Source organism: Rhinopithecus bieti, unplaced genomic scaffold (assembly GCF_001698545.2).
Source record: "Rhinopithecus bieti isolate Rb0 unplaced genomic scaffold, ASM169854v2 scaffold_5626, whole genome shotgun sequence".
In the NCBI taxonomy this organism is placed as follows: Eukaryota; Metazoa; Chordata; class Mammalia; order Primates; family Cercopithecidae; genus Rhinopithecus; species Rhinopithecus bieti.
In genome coordinates, this window is record NW_016805666.1 from 7,092,690 (window position 1) to 7,108,259 (window position 15,570).

At 38.4% G+C, this 15,570-nt stretch overlaps 1 protein-coding gene across 1 annotated transcript in view; it reads right to left on the bottom strand.

The window, feature by feature from the left end:
• ATP13A4 (ATPase 13A4) overlaps positions 1 to 15,570 on the bottom strand; it is a 161,816-nt gene that overhangs the window by 33,515 nt on the left and 112,731 nt on the right. Inside the window, exons 20-26 of the mRNA XM_017873452.1 lie at positions 11,816 to 11,979; positions 10,896 to 11,018; positions 10,023 to 10,102; positions 8,484 to 8,526; positions 7,990 to 8,099; positions 5,791 to 5,887; positions 3,982 to 4,054 (exon numbers count right to left, since the gene is read on the bottom strand). Of these exons, the coding sequence (XP_017728941.1) occupies positions 3,982 to 4,054; positions 5,791 to 5,887; positions 7,990 to 8,099; positions 8,484 to 8,526; positions 10,023 to 10,102; positions 10,896 to 11,018; positions 11,816 to 11,979 (690 nt within the window). The remainder of the gene's footprint in view (positions 1 to 3,981; positions 4,055 to 5,790; positions 5,888 to 7,989; positions 8,100 to 8,483; positions 8,527 to 10,022; positions 10,103 to 10,895; positions 11,019 to 11,815; positions 11,980 to 15,570) is intronic.

Sequence of the window (15,570 nt, forward strand, 5' to 3'; positions counted from 1 at the left end):
TGGTGCTGGGAAAACTGGCTAGCCATATGTAGAAAGCTGAAACTGGATCCCTTCTTTACATCTTATACAAAAATTAATTCAAAATGGATTAAAGACTTAAATGTTAGACCTAAAACCATAAAAACTCTAGAAGAAAACCTAGGCAATACCATTCAGGACATAGGCATGGGCAAGGACTTCATGTCTAAAACACCAAAAGCAATCACAACAAAAGCCAAAATTGACAAATGAGATCTAATTAAACTAAAGAGCTTCTGCACAGCAAAAGAAACTACCATCAGAGTGAACAGGCAACCTACAGAATGGGAGAAAATATTTGCAATCTACTCATCTGACAAAGGGCTAATATCCAGAATCTATAAATAACTCAAACAAATTTACAAGAAAAAAAAACAACCCCATCAAAAAGTGGGCAAAGGATATGAACAGACACTTCTCAAAAGCAGACATTTATGCAGCCAAAAGACACATGGAAAACTGCTCATCATCACTGGCCATCAGAGAAATGCAAATCAAAACGACAATGAGATACCATCTCACACCAATTAGAATGGCGATCATTAAAAAGTCAGGAAACAACAGGTGCCGGAGAGGATGTGGAGAAATAGGAACACTTTTACACTGTTGGTGGGACTGTAAACTAGTTCAACCATTGTGGAAGACAGTGTGACGATTCCTCAAAGACCTAGAACTAGAAATACCATTTGACCCAGTCATCCCATTAATGGGTATATACCCAAAGGATTATAAATCATGCTTTGTGCCTGTTGTGGGGTGGAGGGAGGGGTATATACCCAAAGGATTATAAATCATGCTTCAGGCCTGTCGTAGGGTGGAGGGAGGGGGAGGGATAGCATTAGGAGACATACCTAATGTATAGCACACCAACATGGCACATGTATACATATGTAATACACCTGCACGCTGTGCACATGTACCCTAGAACTTAAAGTATAATACAAAAAAAAGTGTCACATCTGTAGCCATTACATTGTGAATATTTTTTAAACTGAGGAAATATTCTTCCAGCATTCAAGAACTAATATGATTCAACAGGTAAGTTTCCCACATCACTGATGAATGGTTGAAGTTTTGACATAAGTCTTTGTTCTTTTGTTTTTGTCTTACTAGTCCAGCTAAAGGAAAATCTCAACCAACATTCATGTTGGAACTAATTCAGTCATCAATTGTAACTATAGATTGATTATTGACACAAGTGTTTGGCAAAACTCAATGAAAGCATTTTGTGACAATCAATTGGCTAAATGAAATTTGCAATAAAGAGTATTGTATACTTGGCTGAGCACAGTGGCTCACACCTGTAATCTCAGCACTTTGGCAAGTGGATCACTTGAGGTTGGGAGTTAGAGACCAGCCTGCCCAAAAAGGTGAAACCCCGTCTCCACTAAAAGTACAAAAAGTAGCCAGGCATGGTGGCATGCACCTGTAATTCCATGTAATTGGGAGTCTGAGGCATGAGAATCACTTGAACCTGGGAACCAGATATTGCAGTGGGCCAAGATCATGCCACTGCACTCCAGCCTTGGTGATAGAGTGAGACTCTGTCTCAAAAAAAAAAAAAAGTATTGTATATTTTATTATTATTTGCAAATTGCTCACTACACATTTCTTTTCAGTAAAGTTACTTGTTTCCGTGTGTGTGTGTGTATGTATGTTTTCTATATATAAATATGTTTCCAAATATATAGGGGTGTGTGTGCATATATATATTTATATATATAATATATATTTTTATATATTGTATATATTTATATATACACACACATATATATGTTTCCCATTTATATATATATTTCCATTATATATATGGAAATAAGTAAATATATATTATATGTATATTCAAACTTTTTTGGAGAGCAACTTGTTAAACATTTGCAAGTGTACCACTGCCTCCCACTGAACAACTGCATAAGGCCAAAATTCAAATTCATGCCCCTGGATGTTAGAATCTGGCTAATGGAAATGGAATGGTAATAGAATTAGGGATGAGAATGGAGAAAGTGGGTATACACAACTGTTCGGGAAGTTTAAAAATACAGGAGGCAGTCGCTAGCGGTAGATTCAAGGTTGGGAGTTCGAGACCAGCCTGTCCAACATGGCGAAACCCCGTCTCTACTAAAAATACAAAAATTAGCCAGGCATGGTGGTGTGCACCTATAATTCCATGTACTCGGGAGGCTGAGACATGAGAATCACTGGAACCTGGGAGCCAGATGTTGCAGTGGGCTGAGATCAAAGAATAATTTTTAAAAGAAAGAAGATAAGAGAATGTATTATATGCCATCATTGGGAATGATCTAGTAAACAAGAGAAAGGTTGATAATAATGGAGAAATAGATTATTAAAGGAATAAAATCCTTGAGAAGGTTGGAGGAAATAGGAGTAAAAGCATCAGTGGAACTACTACAAACCTATTAGAATGGTCAAAATCCAGAGCACTAACAAAACTAAATGCTGGTGAGTATGTGAAGCAACAAGGGCTCGAAATCATTGGTAGTGGAAATGCAAACTAGTATAGCTGTTTGGAAAGACAGTTTAGCAGTTTCTTACAAAACAAAACTTATTCTTACTACATAATCCTTTACCCAGTGGAAAAGAAAACTTATTTACACTAAAAAATCTGCACATGGATGTTTATAGCAGCTTTATTTACAGTTGCCCAAACTAGGAAGCAACTAAGATATCCTTCAGTAGGCAAATAAATAAATAAACTGTGGTACATCCAGACAATGGAGTATTGTTTAGCACTAAACACGAATGAACTATCAAACTAGGAGAAGACATAGTGGAACCTTAAATGCATGTTACTAAGTGAAGAAAAGCCCGTCTGAAAAGCCTATATATGATTCCAACTACATAATATTCTAGAAAAGCCAAAACTACTCAGACAGTAAAAGATCACAGTGGTTGCCAAGAGCTTTGGGGAAGATGGGAAGATGACTAGGCAGAGCAAAGAGGATTTTTAGGGCAGTGAAAATACTCTGTGTGATAATATAATGATGGATATATGTCATTGTACATATGTTCAAACCCATAAAATGTGCAAGACTAGGAATGAACTGTAATGTAAGCTATGGACTTTGGATAATAATGATGTTATTATTAATTGTTTCTCACGACATGCTTTCATTGAGTTTTGCCAAACTCTTGTGTCCGTAATCAACCTATGATTGCAATTGATTACTGAATTAGTTCCAACATGAATGTTGGTTGGAATTTTCCTTTAGCTGAGTTAATAAGACCAAAGCAAACCAACAAAGACATGTCAAAAACTTCAATCATTCATCAATGGAAGTTCATCAGTTACAACAAATATACCACTTTGTGGGGAAGGTTGACAGTAGCAGAGGCTATGCATGTGTCGGGGAAGGAAGTACATGGGAAATCTCTGTACCTTCCTCTCATTTTTGTTGTGAATCTAAGTCAGCCCTAAAAAAGAATAAAGTCATAAATAAAAAAATTTTCCATTGCAGGAAATTAGGGAGACAATTTGTATATTCATTAGAAGGTAGAGGGTAAGAGAGATATAATGGCAAGATTACCTTTAAGCTTCATTCTAAATCCTGAGAGGCTAAGATTTAGATATGAGAAATATAAAAGCCATTTGGCTTCTATAAATTGGGCACATTTTAACTATAACTATATCTAAAAGCATTCTGAAGTTAGTGTTCCTGATTTTCAAGCTGCTTTTTTCATTTTAAGTGTTTAGTGACCATTTATAGAAGTTCCAAATTTTGCAGAAAACAGCAAAATAATGAGCAAGCTTTTCTTTTGCTAATACTTTCTTGCAATACTCAAAAATGAGGATTCTATTTCCTCTCTGTGTATATATTTAGGAATAAGTTACACATCATTGCTGCTGTTGCAGCTGCTGTTCGTCACGGTAGACAAAGTTTTCCAAGGCAGAGGGAGGCCAGCTGAGGGTAGCACCTCTGGTAAGAAAGTTTTAAAATGTCTTACTTGTTACACCAATAAGAGTTGTGATGGCCAGATCCTGGAACAGAAACTGGTAATTTGAAAGGCTGTTTGTCTCCTGAAAATGAAAAGAAAGCAGATCAAAAAAGTTGTGACCTTCGGGATGAAATTAGATACTGATTACATTTATTTTCTCACTGCGACATAGGGTTTTTCAAGTAAATTACTGAGGGGATGCTGTGGTCAGGGCCTGGTTGAGTTGGTGAGTGATGGTGTTGGTGGAAGTAATCAAAGCCAAACCTGTGAAACCCTCTCTATCCAGGGGGCCTATCATCATGTACGTTCAGGGTGGGATTGTTTGTGCATCCGTATTATTTTGTTGAGGAAGACGTCTTCCCCTGCCAGATTTATCTCTGCTCTCTTTTCTACTTGTTAACAGAAAAATCAGGATTTCATCTCACACAATAAAAGAATACATCCCCAAGTGACAAATGTGTGGTAACCTTACATAAATTTTACTGATGGAAAATAAGAATAAGTAAACCCACTATTTGCATTCTCGAATGTTTTTGGACAAAATGTTAGAAAATCCTAGCAAAGCATCTTAATACTCTTGAGGAAAAGTGTTCAGGTCTTACTGATTTTAAGAAACTCACTTTCTTGCTCCTCACCCCTTAGTGGAAAGGAGATAACGTTCAATGTTTAAGTCTACCTTTGAGAATAATTTGGGAATTCTAAAATAGAGCCCAATTTCTATAAACAGCCTATCCTTCTCTAGCCCATTTATCAGTGAGTGGGAAAAGATATAGTTTATCTGAAAGCAATAGGACTAAAACCTTTAACCCAGGAAAAAGAAGGCAGTATATAAAGATGAATCTGGATATCTGCCACACAGATATCCAGATGAAATTTCTTGTGTTGGTTTTGGTTAATAGGATAATCTCACATGTTGAGTTCACAGATGATGGGCATGTTTTTTTCTCCTCTTATATCTTGTTAAATAACAAAAGTGATCATAAGAGCTATGTATTTTTTGTGGTATGATATGCCAGTTTTCACATCCCTATATTCAGGGAATCAGTGGCACGCTGGCTTATACTAACACTTAAAAGTCAATTGCTAAATTTTCAGAGATGTTGTGAGCCGGCTGTTAAACAAGGCCGATGTAAAAACTTAAATTATACAAGTGTACCATTAAATAAATTATACTAAAACCAAAGTTAATAAATACTCAAAGCTCAGCACTTTCTAAATATTTTTCTACATTTTACTGTTATCTGTGCCCTTGAGGTCATTTACAACTCTTGTATCTATATGGGGCAAGTACTATAGAACCATATGCTACTGTACATCTTTCCCCACTTCATGTTCAGTGACAATGGACGCATAGCTTGAAACTGGTTTTGGTAGGATTACTGACACCACTGAAATGGGCAAAAATTAATAATCAGGCCTTTTCTTTCATGCTAAATGAAGCATTTAGCAGCATCCCGATGCAGAGAACCATTTCTTTATTGAGTGGTAGACTAGGGTAGAGCCACATTGGAATGAAGAAGATAAAGACCTTGTCCAATCAGGTAAAAGCAGCAGCAAGAGAAAAAGTAATATATTCAGTTGCCATCCTCAGCTATTACTAGATAAAAGGTTTCTGTATCAGAGAAATGACATCAGCAACCTTTCCTGTGCAAATCTATTTCTGATTTACTTAAAAAAATTCTTAAGGATATTTTTGGAGGGGCTATTGTTGCTCAGATATCCTATTTGTACTCTTTCTTTGAGAGGCATTGTAAATTGAGAGTGCATTGCTACTTGTTTTAGTTCACACTAACCAAGAGGCTAAGTCCCAAGTCATACCCAGTAGAGCAGCAGAACACCAACATACTGAATCATGCTGTACAGGGCCATGTACTTAAACATGCAAAAGGAGGTAACGAGAGCTGCACGTCCTTCCCTGTGTAAGAAAAGAGATGATAAAACGTGAAAGTAATGAAAAGACATAAGACCAGTCACTCTGTGCTGTTCAGCAAAGCTCAGGAGAGAAGAAATCCAAAGTCATTCCACAACTGTTTGTCTGAAAATGGACACCCCTGAGCTCGTGGATGCAGGCTGCCAGTAAACTAAACAACCCAATTTTCAAGAAGGCCAATTCCAGGCCCAGGTCCAGGGTCCCTGAACTGGTGATGGAGTCCAGATTTACAGTTGCTCTTGTCCTTCCAGCAGGCAATGTTTTAACTCCTCAACTCAGTGGAGCTAGTGCCAGATCTTCTACCTACTCACTAATGTGATGCAGAAGATCATTTCCCTTGTCTCAGTTTCTTCATCTGTGAACTAATGGATTTAAATAAAATTGCAGATTCAGGGGTTATTTCCATACAGGAGCTTCAGGAGCTTGGCAAACATTTGATTCAAATTTCATTTTGGCAGTCCCAACTTTTTCTAAAACTGGACCAAAACAATATACACACTCAAATTAGTCATATATCAAATTGAAGTAGGCTGAAAGGATGAGCATTTTCATCTGTGTTATCGTCGATTGATTGTGTAAATAGTATACATTTAAAGCATGAAATAGATGACATATGAAATGTCACTTTTAACTTCTATTTCATTTGGGGAAAAATAGAGTTTAAGTTACACTTTTTAAATTTAAATTATACTTTTTTTTTTTTTCTAACAGGGTTTTTTGCTCAGTCACCCAAGCTGGAGTGTAGTGGCATGATCTCAGCTCACTGCAACCTTCACCTCCAAGGTTCAAGTGATTCTCCCGCCTCAGCCTCCTCAGTAGCTGGGACCACAGACATGCACCCCCAGGTCTAACTAAATTTTTTGTATTTTTAGTAGAGACTGGGTTTCACCATGTTGGCCAGGTTGGTCTCGAACTCCTGACCTCAAGTGATGCACCCACCTCGGCCTCCCAAAGTGCTGGGATTATAGGCATCAGCCACCATACCCAGTCTAGATCATACTTCTTTAAGTTTAAACTCATGCCCATTATGATGTCCTGGGGTGTTAAAACCTGATCCTCAAACCAGGTTTTTTTCTGTATCAGAGTTTTGCCATGACATTTCCTCTGCCTAGAGGTAGTTTCTCCTTATTGCTTAGAGAGGTTCTCTAAGCAATAAAGAGAGGTTCTCCTAAGAGAGGTTTTCCCGCACCACCCCATCTGAAGCAGCTGCTTCCACCTACACAGCCATCTTATTCCCTTTACCCGTTTTATTTCCTGGACAGCACCTATCAAAATCAGTAAGTATCGTCTTTATCTCCCTTAGTTTCTGGCACTAAATGCCTACTCACTAAATATTTGCCAAATGTATGAATAAATAAAAAATTGGGAGGACCTAGCCAAATTATTATTTTCATGTGGTGGAAATAGTGTATCTGTAGATAAAATACACTTGAATAAAATTAATTCTAAAATAATGTCTAACCTCATAGGGTTGTATGAGCTTGGGCACATCAGTTAAATTTTCTGAACTTCAATTTTTTATTTGTTAAAAAAAAAATAGCCATTCCTGCATCTCCAGGCTGAAGTGTGAGATGGTAGGCATTATAGCATTTTAAAACTAGAAACACATGTCAGTTACAATAATCAAGAGCAGCCACCATGCTCACTATCTCTAGCATTCAAATATAATGGAGCAGAAGTACATTTTTGGCAGGGTGGCAGGGAGAGCATCAAAGCAAATTTTAGTGAGAGCAGCAAAAGCCAATAAAGATTTTCAAAACGTTATTTTTCAAATAAAGATTGAAAGGAGATAGATACATTTGAAAAATGAGGATGACTGACACTTCCAAAGCCATAACAAGTTCCAGATTCCAATCTTCTAAAAATAACCTAATCAGTGAATTCACTGGAAATGCCACTGCTCTCCCAATGTTACTTTTAACTTCTGGAAAATCCATTTGGAAGTAGGATGCTTGGCTGCATTCTTCCACAAAGCACCCTCCCCACCCAGGGACACAAAGTTTCTCTGGTCTTTCCCAGGCAGAACAATGTGATTTGTACCAGAAGTCAAGAGAGAGAAAACAATGTTTGAGGAAGTGCCTACTTACTTGATAAGGTGAGGTACGCACTCAATGTTTGGAGTTTTGGAAGTGAAAGGTGAGGCCACAGATGCCTCCTGCTCTGATAAAGAGATGCCCACATGAGCCATTTTCAGAGCCTGAAAGCAAAGAATCAGCTTACTTCCCACATAGACTCACATATGTCTCTACTAAAACCTCATAAGAAAAGGCCAGTTAAGCTGGCCACAAGGTGGTTTGTATGCCTAAACTCTAACCAAGAGACTTAACCCTGCCTGGAACATACGAGAAAGATGGCATTAGGATACCTAGCCAAAGAAATTAGAACCCTAGAACCAAATTCTACCCCACGTAGCCTAAACTAACCATTGAATCAATGTGTGACTTTGGTCAAAAGCCTCCCAATGCAACAGTTTATCCATCAAGAGGAATGGAAATGATATATACTCCAGGAGTACTACCTCTAAAGGGCTTGAGTATAATTGAATGTGAGATTATGGCCACACACACTGGCAGCTACTTACCCCACAGTCATTGGCTCCGTCACCACACATACCTACAAAGTAACTAAGAGGGAACCACATTAATTGTAGATGAGATCAAAGCTATCTTGCTTATTTCTCTAATTAAAAAAAACAAAGTAACCATCATTACTCAGGGTTCAAACTCATTATTTAAGGGAAATTTCCTAAGACTCTAGTTTGACTGAAAAAAGTGTGATTCAGCAGTTTATACAATGGATTTAGAAATTCAGAACATGATTCCTTTACTGTAAGTTTCATGTAGACGCTGCACATCACTGCGTAGGGAGAGCTTTCTCAGCTGTCAGACAGAGGTACTCGCAATTCTATGATGTAAGCATGGCATGGCAGAGAGGGCACAGGATTTGAAACCAGATCTAGATTTTGACCTGGTCATCTTAACCATTTTCACTATTATTATTCCCATCATTATTATTATTTTGCCTATAAAGGGCTATGAGTATTAAATGAGGTGCTGTATGGGAAAGTACTTATAAAGTCTAAAATGCTAACAAGTTGTAGTTGTTTGTGCTGTTAATACTAGCATGAGAGGAAATCCACCCTGTCAACAGTCACTCAACTCAAGTATGTAATGTCAGGCCTAGAAGTTGAAGAAAGAAAACACATCCCTGTTTCAGAATGGCTTTCTAAGGCTGGGTGAATACTCTCTTGAATCACTGACAAGGATTATGGATAGCCAGCTTTTTAAATTATGAGCATTCTGACAGCATTCATAGAACATGCTATACTTTTCTTCCACACTGCCATATGGAAGTAACTCGTTGACTCTCTAGGTTTCAGCCACGTTGAGAAGACAGGATTTTCTGAGCTGAGAAGCTAGCCTGATAATGGAATCAAATGAATAGGAGGGCAGAGTAGAAACGAGTAGGAGTTGGAGTCATGTTGTTGTGACATGGTGACCAAAGCGGAGAAAGGCTCTGGTACTCTGTGGGGTTCTATTAACAGGAGACAAAGGGTCCCGAATGACAGGCACTTCATTTGGACTGCCCATTCTGTCTAGGAATGGAGACCCTTTGTGTTAGGAGAGAAGAATTTTCTGATTTAGGATGGAAAATGCTTTGGCACACAAATATTTTAGTCTTTTTAGTGTTACATGAATCTCTGGTCATATGAATGTCCCTATATCATCATTGTGATGAGAGCATATGAAAATAATGTCTAAATACTCATTGTCCCCCCAGGAGCTGAGCTCAAGCCACCTTTCCATTCTTATTTCTCCCCATACTCTTTCAGGCCCCTTAGGTTCTAGTCCAGTGATTCTCAACATTGAATGCAAAATTGACTTATGCGAAAAAAAAATACAGATTTTTCAAGCCCCATATAAACAACTGAATCAGGATCTCTGAATGGTGAGATCCCTTGGTATTACTATTTTTCCAAAGCTTCTAAGTGATTATCTCATGCAGCCAGACTAAGGACCACTGCCCTTGCCAAACTGAGTGACTCCCTGTACCTCTTCCACTCCCCCTGACTGTTATGCCTCCATGCAGTTCATGCCACCTGCACTGGCAAAGAACCTACTCCAGTTTCTGAAATTCTTCCACCAGACTGGACTTCTGCCCAGGAGACATTCTTGCAAAGATGGTCCCATTGATCAGTATCTGTAAGGAACCCAAAATGGAGATTTTTTTTTTTAATCAAGTCAGCTGGTTGTACATGAAATAATTAATAATACTCAGAATGTTGACTGCATCATGACACTTATGATGAAGAAAAAAAAAGTTTCCAATGAGCCTTCCTTTGGATTTTAAGACAAACACTGAGGTTTTGGTCATCAGATAAATGATCAGTGAAAAACAAAAATCAGTAAAGATAATTACTTAACAAAAAATATTTTATGAAAATGATGACCTACAGGAATTTACCTCAGCTGTCATGGGGAATGTGGTCCTGAAAAATCTCGAGCTTAATGGAACCTTGAACTGCAAAACAGCAAGAGGTTGAGGGATAACTATGTATCTAAAACTTACCTCCTCCCACTAAAGCTTTAAGTTCAACCCTCTTGAGTACTGAGGTCATCGATCAAAGAATGAATGGCATTCCCTTATTCTTGGTCTGCCTTCCTGTATAATTGCAGGGTTTCCACTATACTTTGAGACCCCTTACCATGGCAATATAGTGACAGCCACCCAAAATCATCTTTATAATTTAAGAAATCACTGATACTTCAATCGTATAGATGGTGGAAAATTGACTAATCAAGTTTATTTATTTCAAACCTAGTAGGAAATGAGACACTAGTATCCTCTGCAAAAATATCTGTCTCTCTTAAGATACAGAGAACTCACTGAGTCTATTTTTCCTGTTTCAAGGTTTGAAATAATTTAGGACCATGCTCTGTAAGTGACATCATCAGCATTTTCACAGGGAGACTGTCACCCTCTTAGAACTTACCTTTGGCAGTAGGCTGCTAAAATGTTGACTTATAACATGAAAGGATTTTCCAGTTAGGGCAAAATGGTAACTTCCTTCTCTGCCATTATCAGAGACTTCATCCCTGATGTTAATGTAATTATCCTACAAAGCAAGACACAGTCATTTGAGACTCTTTCACTTGACAGAGTGGTTAGAACCACAAGCATATCTGAGAGAAGATAATGAAGACAGACCAGGATCTATCTGTAAAAGTCACTCTGATTCCTCAGAGAAGCATTTTCTTTTTGCTGGATCAATCTTTGCACATCACAGACAACTAGTGACTAGGAGCATAACACTTACTCATGTCCTGTTTTCATCGTGATTTGATCTTGGTGAGTCCCAGAGAAGAGCACATTTCACACATTTCAAGTGTAAAATACAAAAGCACTGCAGCTTAACAAATTTCTCCCTGAAATGAGAACTTACTATTTTTTTTCCTTAGGGAACTAATATTGTTCTACAAGGACACAATGGAGACAGAATACCGACAAGGCTGGAGACAAATGAATGAAACTTTTTTCTGAAAACATAGTCTGATTTTCTGAGACACACAGCAGCATCTCTCCCAAAGACTAGATCCCCTTTGAACCCAGTGGGGTGATTGACAAGCAAGGGGAAAGGGAGAAAATAGATTCAGCTTCACTCACTATAGTCTTTCTCATACAAGGCCAACCATTTTTTTAAGTTTAAAAGATGGATTATTTCTAGCACACAAGAAAGCACTATACCTTCAAGCTCAGTATGAAAAGTACGGAAAAACCAATGTAATTGAGTTCATTCAACAGCATGAATGCTAGACATTTGGAAGCATATGTTGACTCTTGGTCAAAGCTGTTCAGTCACCAACACTGCAAGACATGTTGGTAATGTGGCAGAATGTCTGTGTTCAGGAGTACCTGATTCCCATACGTAATGTGTTTCTTCTCTTCTACTAATGTCCAAGATATAGATGCTGATGAGGACCCGTTGGTTTCATTTGCCTCAATGAGAATGACTTTCTGGCTTTCAGAAACCATTCCAGATTTTCTGGCCACTGTTATTGCAGTCTGAAGATTGTCACCTAGAGGAAAGGAGGAGTGTCTATAGATGAGATTGACAAGATTGAATTAATTCATGCAGAGCCTTGAAAATCAGAGCAGGGAGTTCAGTCCTTATTTCAGGTATGAAGAGAAATGATCTCTAATATCTTTTTCAGCCCCGACCTTCTGTGACTCCATGATCCCTTTTCCCGTTCTTACTGCTTTTCATCAGGTTACTTCATGATCTACCAGTGTATTTTGCCAGACTGGGGAAAAAATAAAAAAGCAAAATTCAAATCTATTTTCGTCATTTGTTAGCAGCTTTGCAAATGTTTAGGCAAATCCTCTGGTTTAGTAGAGTATCTGGTGGCTCCACTTCCAGGCAAAATGGAGTAAGCCCACTACGATCTCTCTCTCCCACTGATTACAATGGAAAACTCTGAACAAAAACCAAGCAGCAACTCCCCAAGGACTTTGAAAAGTAAACAAAAGCAGGCAGATGGTGGAAGGCAGTCCAATTTGCAGAAGCAACCCACAAGGGGATGAGTTTCTCGACTTTTTTTCTCTTCCCTATTCCATATTTGACTGGTGCGTGGGCCTCAGTTAAAAAGCTGTTTGGGCAGCAGAACTCTAAAAGATGCCCAGTCTTTCTGGCCAGAAGAGCCAGGAAAAGGGACTCTTGTAGGCTAAAGGGCATGGGTGGAATCCTGGAAAGGAGAGAGCCAGACATGGGGACTAATTCAGTATGTGAATTACATAAGTCCCAAGTTCAGTCTAGAGCTGTGCATGTGTGGACCAGATACAAAGAAAGATAACAAAAATTCCAGGAATTGAACTATGATATAAATCACTCCCCATTTGTGAGAGTAACCTCTGAGTGAGACAGACCCAAACACCATAGCAAAATATTTTATATTTAAGCTAAGATTGAAACTGCCACCTACAACAGGAAAGTTAGAACTTACGGTTGATTGTTCGCCAGACAAACAAACAAGAAAACCCTCAACATTCTGCAGAAGATTTTAACAGGATTCAAAGTTTCACAACATAATACTCAAAATGTTTGAGATATTCAATATGAAAAATCTGGAAAATCTGGCCAATTCTCAAGAAAAGCCACAACAGTTGCCAATCTATACATAGTCTAGATGTTGGAAATGTCAGATAATGGTTTTTAAAGCAGCTATTGTAAGACCCCTTCCTGTGGTAACTGTTAATATTCTTGAAATGAAAGCTAGAAGTTCTCAACAAGAAAATATAAACTGTGGGAAAAAACCAAATGGATACTTTAGAATTAAAAAATATAATACCTGAAATTAAAAAAAAAATCACTGAATGTACTCAATAGCAGAATAGATCAATGGAAATTATACAACCTGAAGAGCAGAGAGAAAAAAATCATTTTAGTGAACAGACTCAAAGATATCAAAATAATTCATATTCATGTCATTAGAGTCCAACAAGATGAGGAAAAAAAGTTGAAAAAGAAAAAAAAATTGACAAAATAATAGGAGAAATTTTCCCAAGTATGATAAAAGACCTAAATGTACAGATTCAAGAAGTTCAGTGAATTCCAAACAAGATAAACTTAGTGAGAATCACAACCAGACACATAGTAATCAAACTGCTAAAAATCAAAGATAAACAAAAAAAGCAGTTAGAGAAAACCACATTACATATAAGAAAACCATAATTCAAATTATCACAGATTTCTCATAAAAAATACGCAGGGAAGAAAAGAGTGGAACATCTTTGAAGTGCTGACTTCATCTTTCACTTTGAAGTGTCAATTCTGACTCCTGTAATAGCTGCTGAAAATATCCTTCAGGAATTAAGGAGAAACGAAGACTTTATCAGATGAAGGAAAATGAAGATAATTTGTTGACAGTGGACATGCTCAAAAATAAACAACAACAACAAAAGCTACAGGGTTCTTTAGGTTGAAATGAAAGGAAATGATACTAGAGGTTAACTTAGAACTTAAGGAATGAAAACATAGAAATGATAATGATCTGGGTAATTATAAAAGTCTAATTTTCTTTACTCGTGTTCTTTAACTCTTCACTGTTGAAAGTAAAGACTATCACATTATCTGGTGGGGGTTTTCGACATATGTCATACTTATGACAATAATCACATAAAGAAGAGAAAGCAAGAGACATTCCTGGTTATAAGGCTTCTTGAAAGGAGAGGTATGTACGTTGTGATGCCTAGAGCAACCATTAAAAAATTAATCATATAATATCTGGCTGGCTATCCTTAACATAGCTTCTCCCAGGTTTCTACCAAAATATGCATGAAGATCCTCAAAAGAGCTGAAGTGGTGGGAAGGAGCTGCCTGAGGCTGGAAGGATACAGGGAGCCCTGAGTGCTCACAGGTTTCCTCCATGCTCCACAGCAGGCCGCTGACAGCCTGTCTGCTTTTTGCCCTCCACCACCTGTGAGAGATCTACCACCTGGGAGAGATCTACCACCTGTGAGACATCCAGTTCTCGGGATAAACAGCCCAGGCCTCAACTCCAATCATCTGACAGAAAAATTTAACAACCTTTCTAAGAAATCTGAGACACTGGACAGGAAAAGATCAGGAAGAACAATCAGAGCACATGACTAGAGAAGTCATGTACACTGGCCAAGCGCGGTGGCTCACACCTGTAATCTCAGCACGTCGGGAGGCCGAGGCAGGCAGATCACGAGGTCAAGAGATCGAGACCATCTTGGCTAACATGGTGAAACCCTGACTCTACTAAAAATATAAAAATTAGCCAGGTGTGGCGGTGCATGCCTGTAATCCCAGCTACTTGGGAGACTGAGGCAGGAGAATCCCTTGAACCTGGGAGGCAGAGGTTGCAGTGAGCCAAGAATGCACCACTGCACTCCAGCCCTAGTGACAGGGTGAGACTCCATCTCAAAAATATGTATATAAAAAATAAATAAATAAATAAATAAAGCACTGGCCGGGTGCGGTGGCTTATGCCTATAATCCCAGCGCTTTGGGAGGCCAAGGCGGTAGGATCACCTGAGGTCAGGAGTTTTGAGACCATCCTGGCCAACATGGTGAAACCCCGTCTCTACTAAAAATACAAAAATTAGCTGGGTGTGGTGATGCACACCGTAGTCCCAGCTGCTTGGGAGGCTGAGGCAGGAGAATCACTTGAACCCAGGAGGCGGAGGTTGCAGTGAGCCGAGATCATGTCACTGCACTCCAGCCTGATGACAGAGCGAGATGCCATCTCAAAAAATAAATACAAATAAAAAATAAATAAGGAGAACACTTAGGAAAACTCAAATCCCACCCCACACATGATTTAAGAACTGAACAATTCAAAACGGGATTTGAAAAAGATAAAGAGCATTGTTGAGACCTGAGATTGTGGTTTGAACAAACTGGGTGCAAAAAAAAAAAAAAAAAAAAAAAAGTCTTAAAGCAAAATTATAAAACTATATAATCTAAAGCAAGGAACAGTGGTGCATGCCTGCAGTCCCAGTTACTAAGGAGGCTTAGGCAGGAGGATCGCTTGAGCCCAGGAGTTCAAGGCTGAAGTGAGCTATGATCCTGCCACTGCACTGTAGCCTGGGCAACAGAGCAAGACTCTGTCTCTAATAAATAAATAAATAAATAAATAAATAAA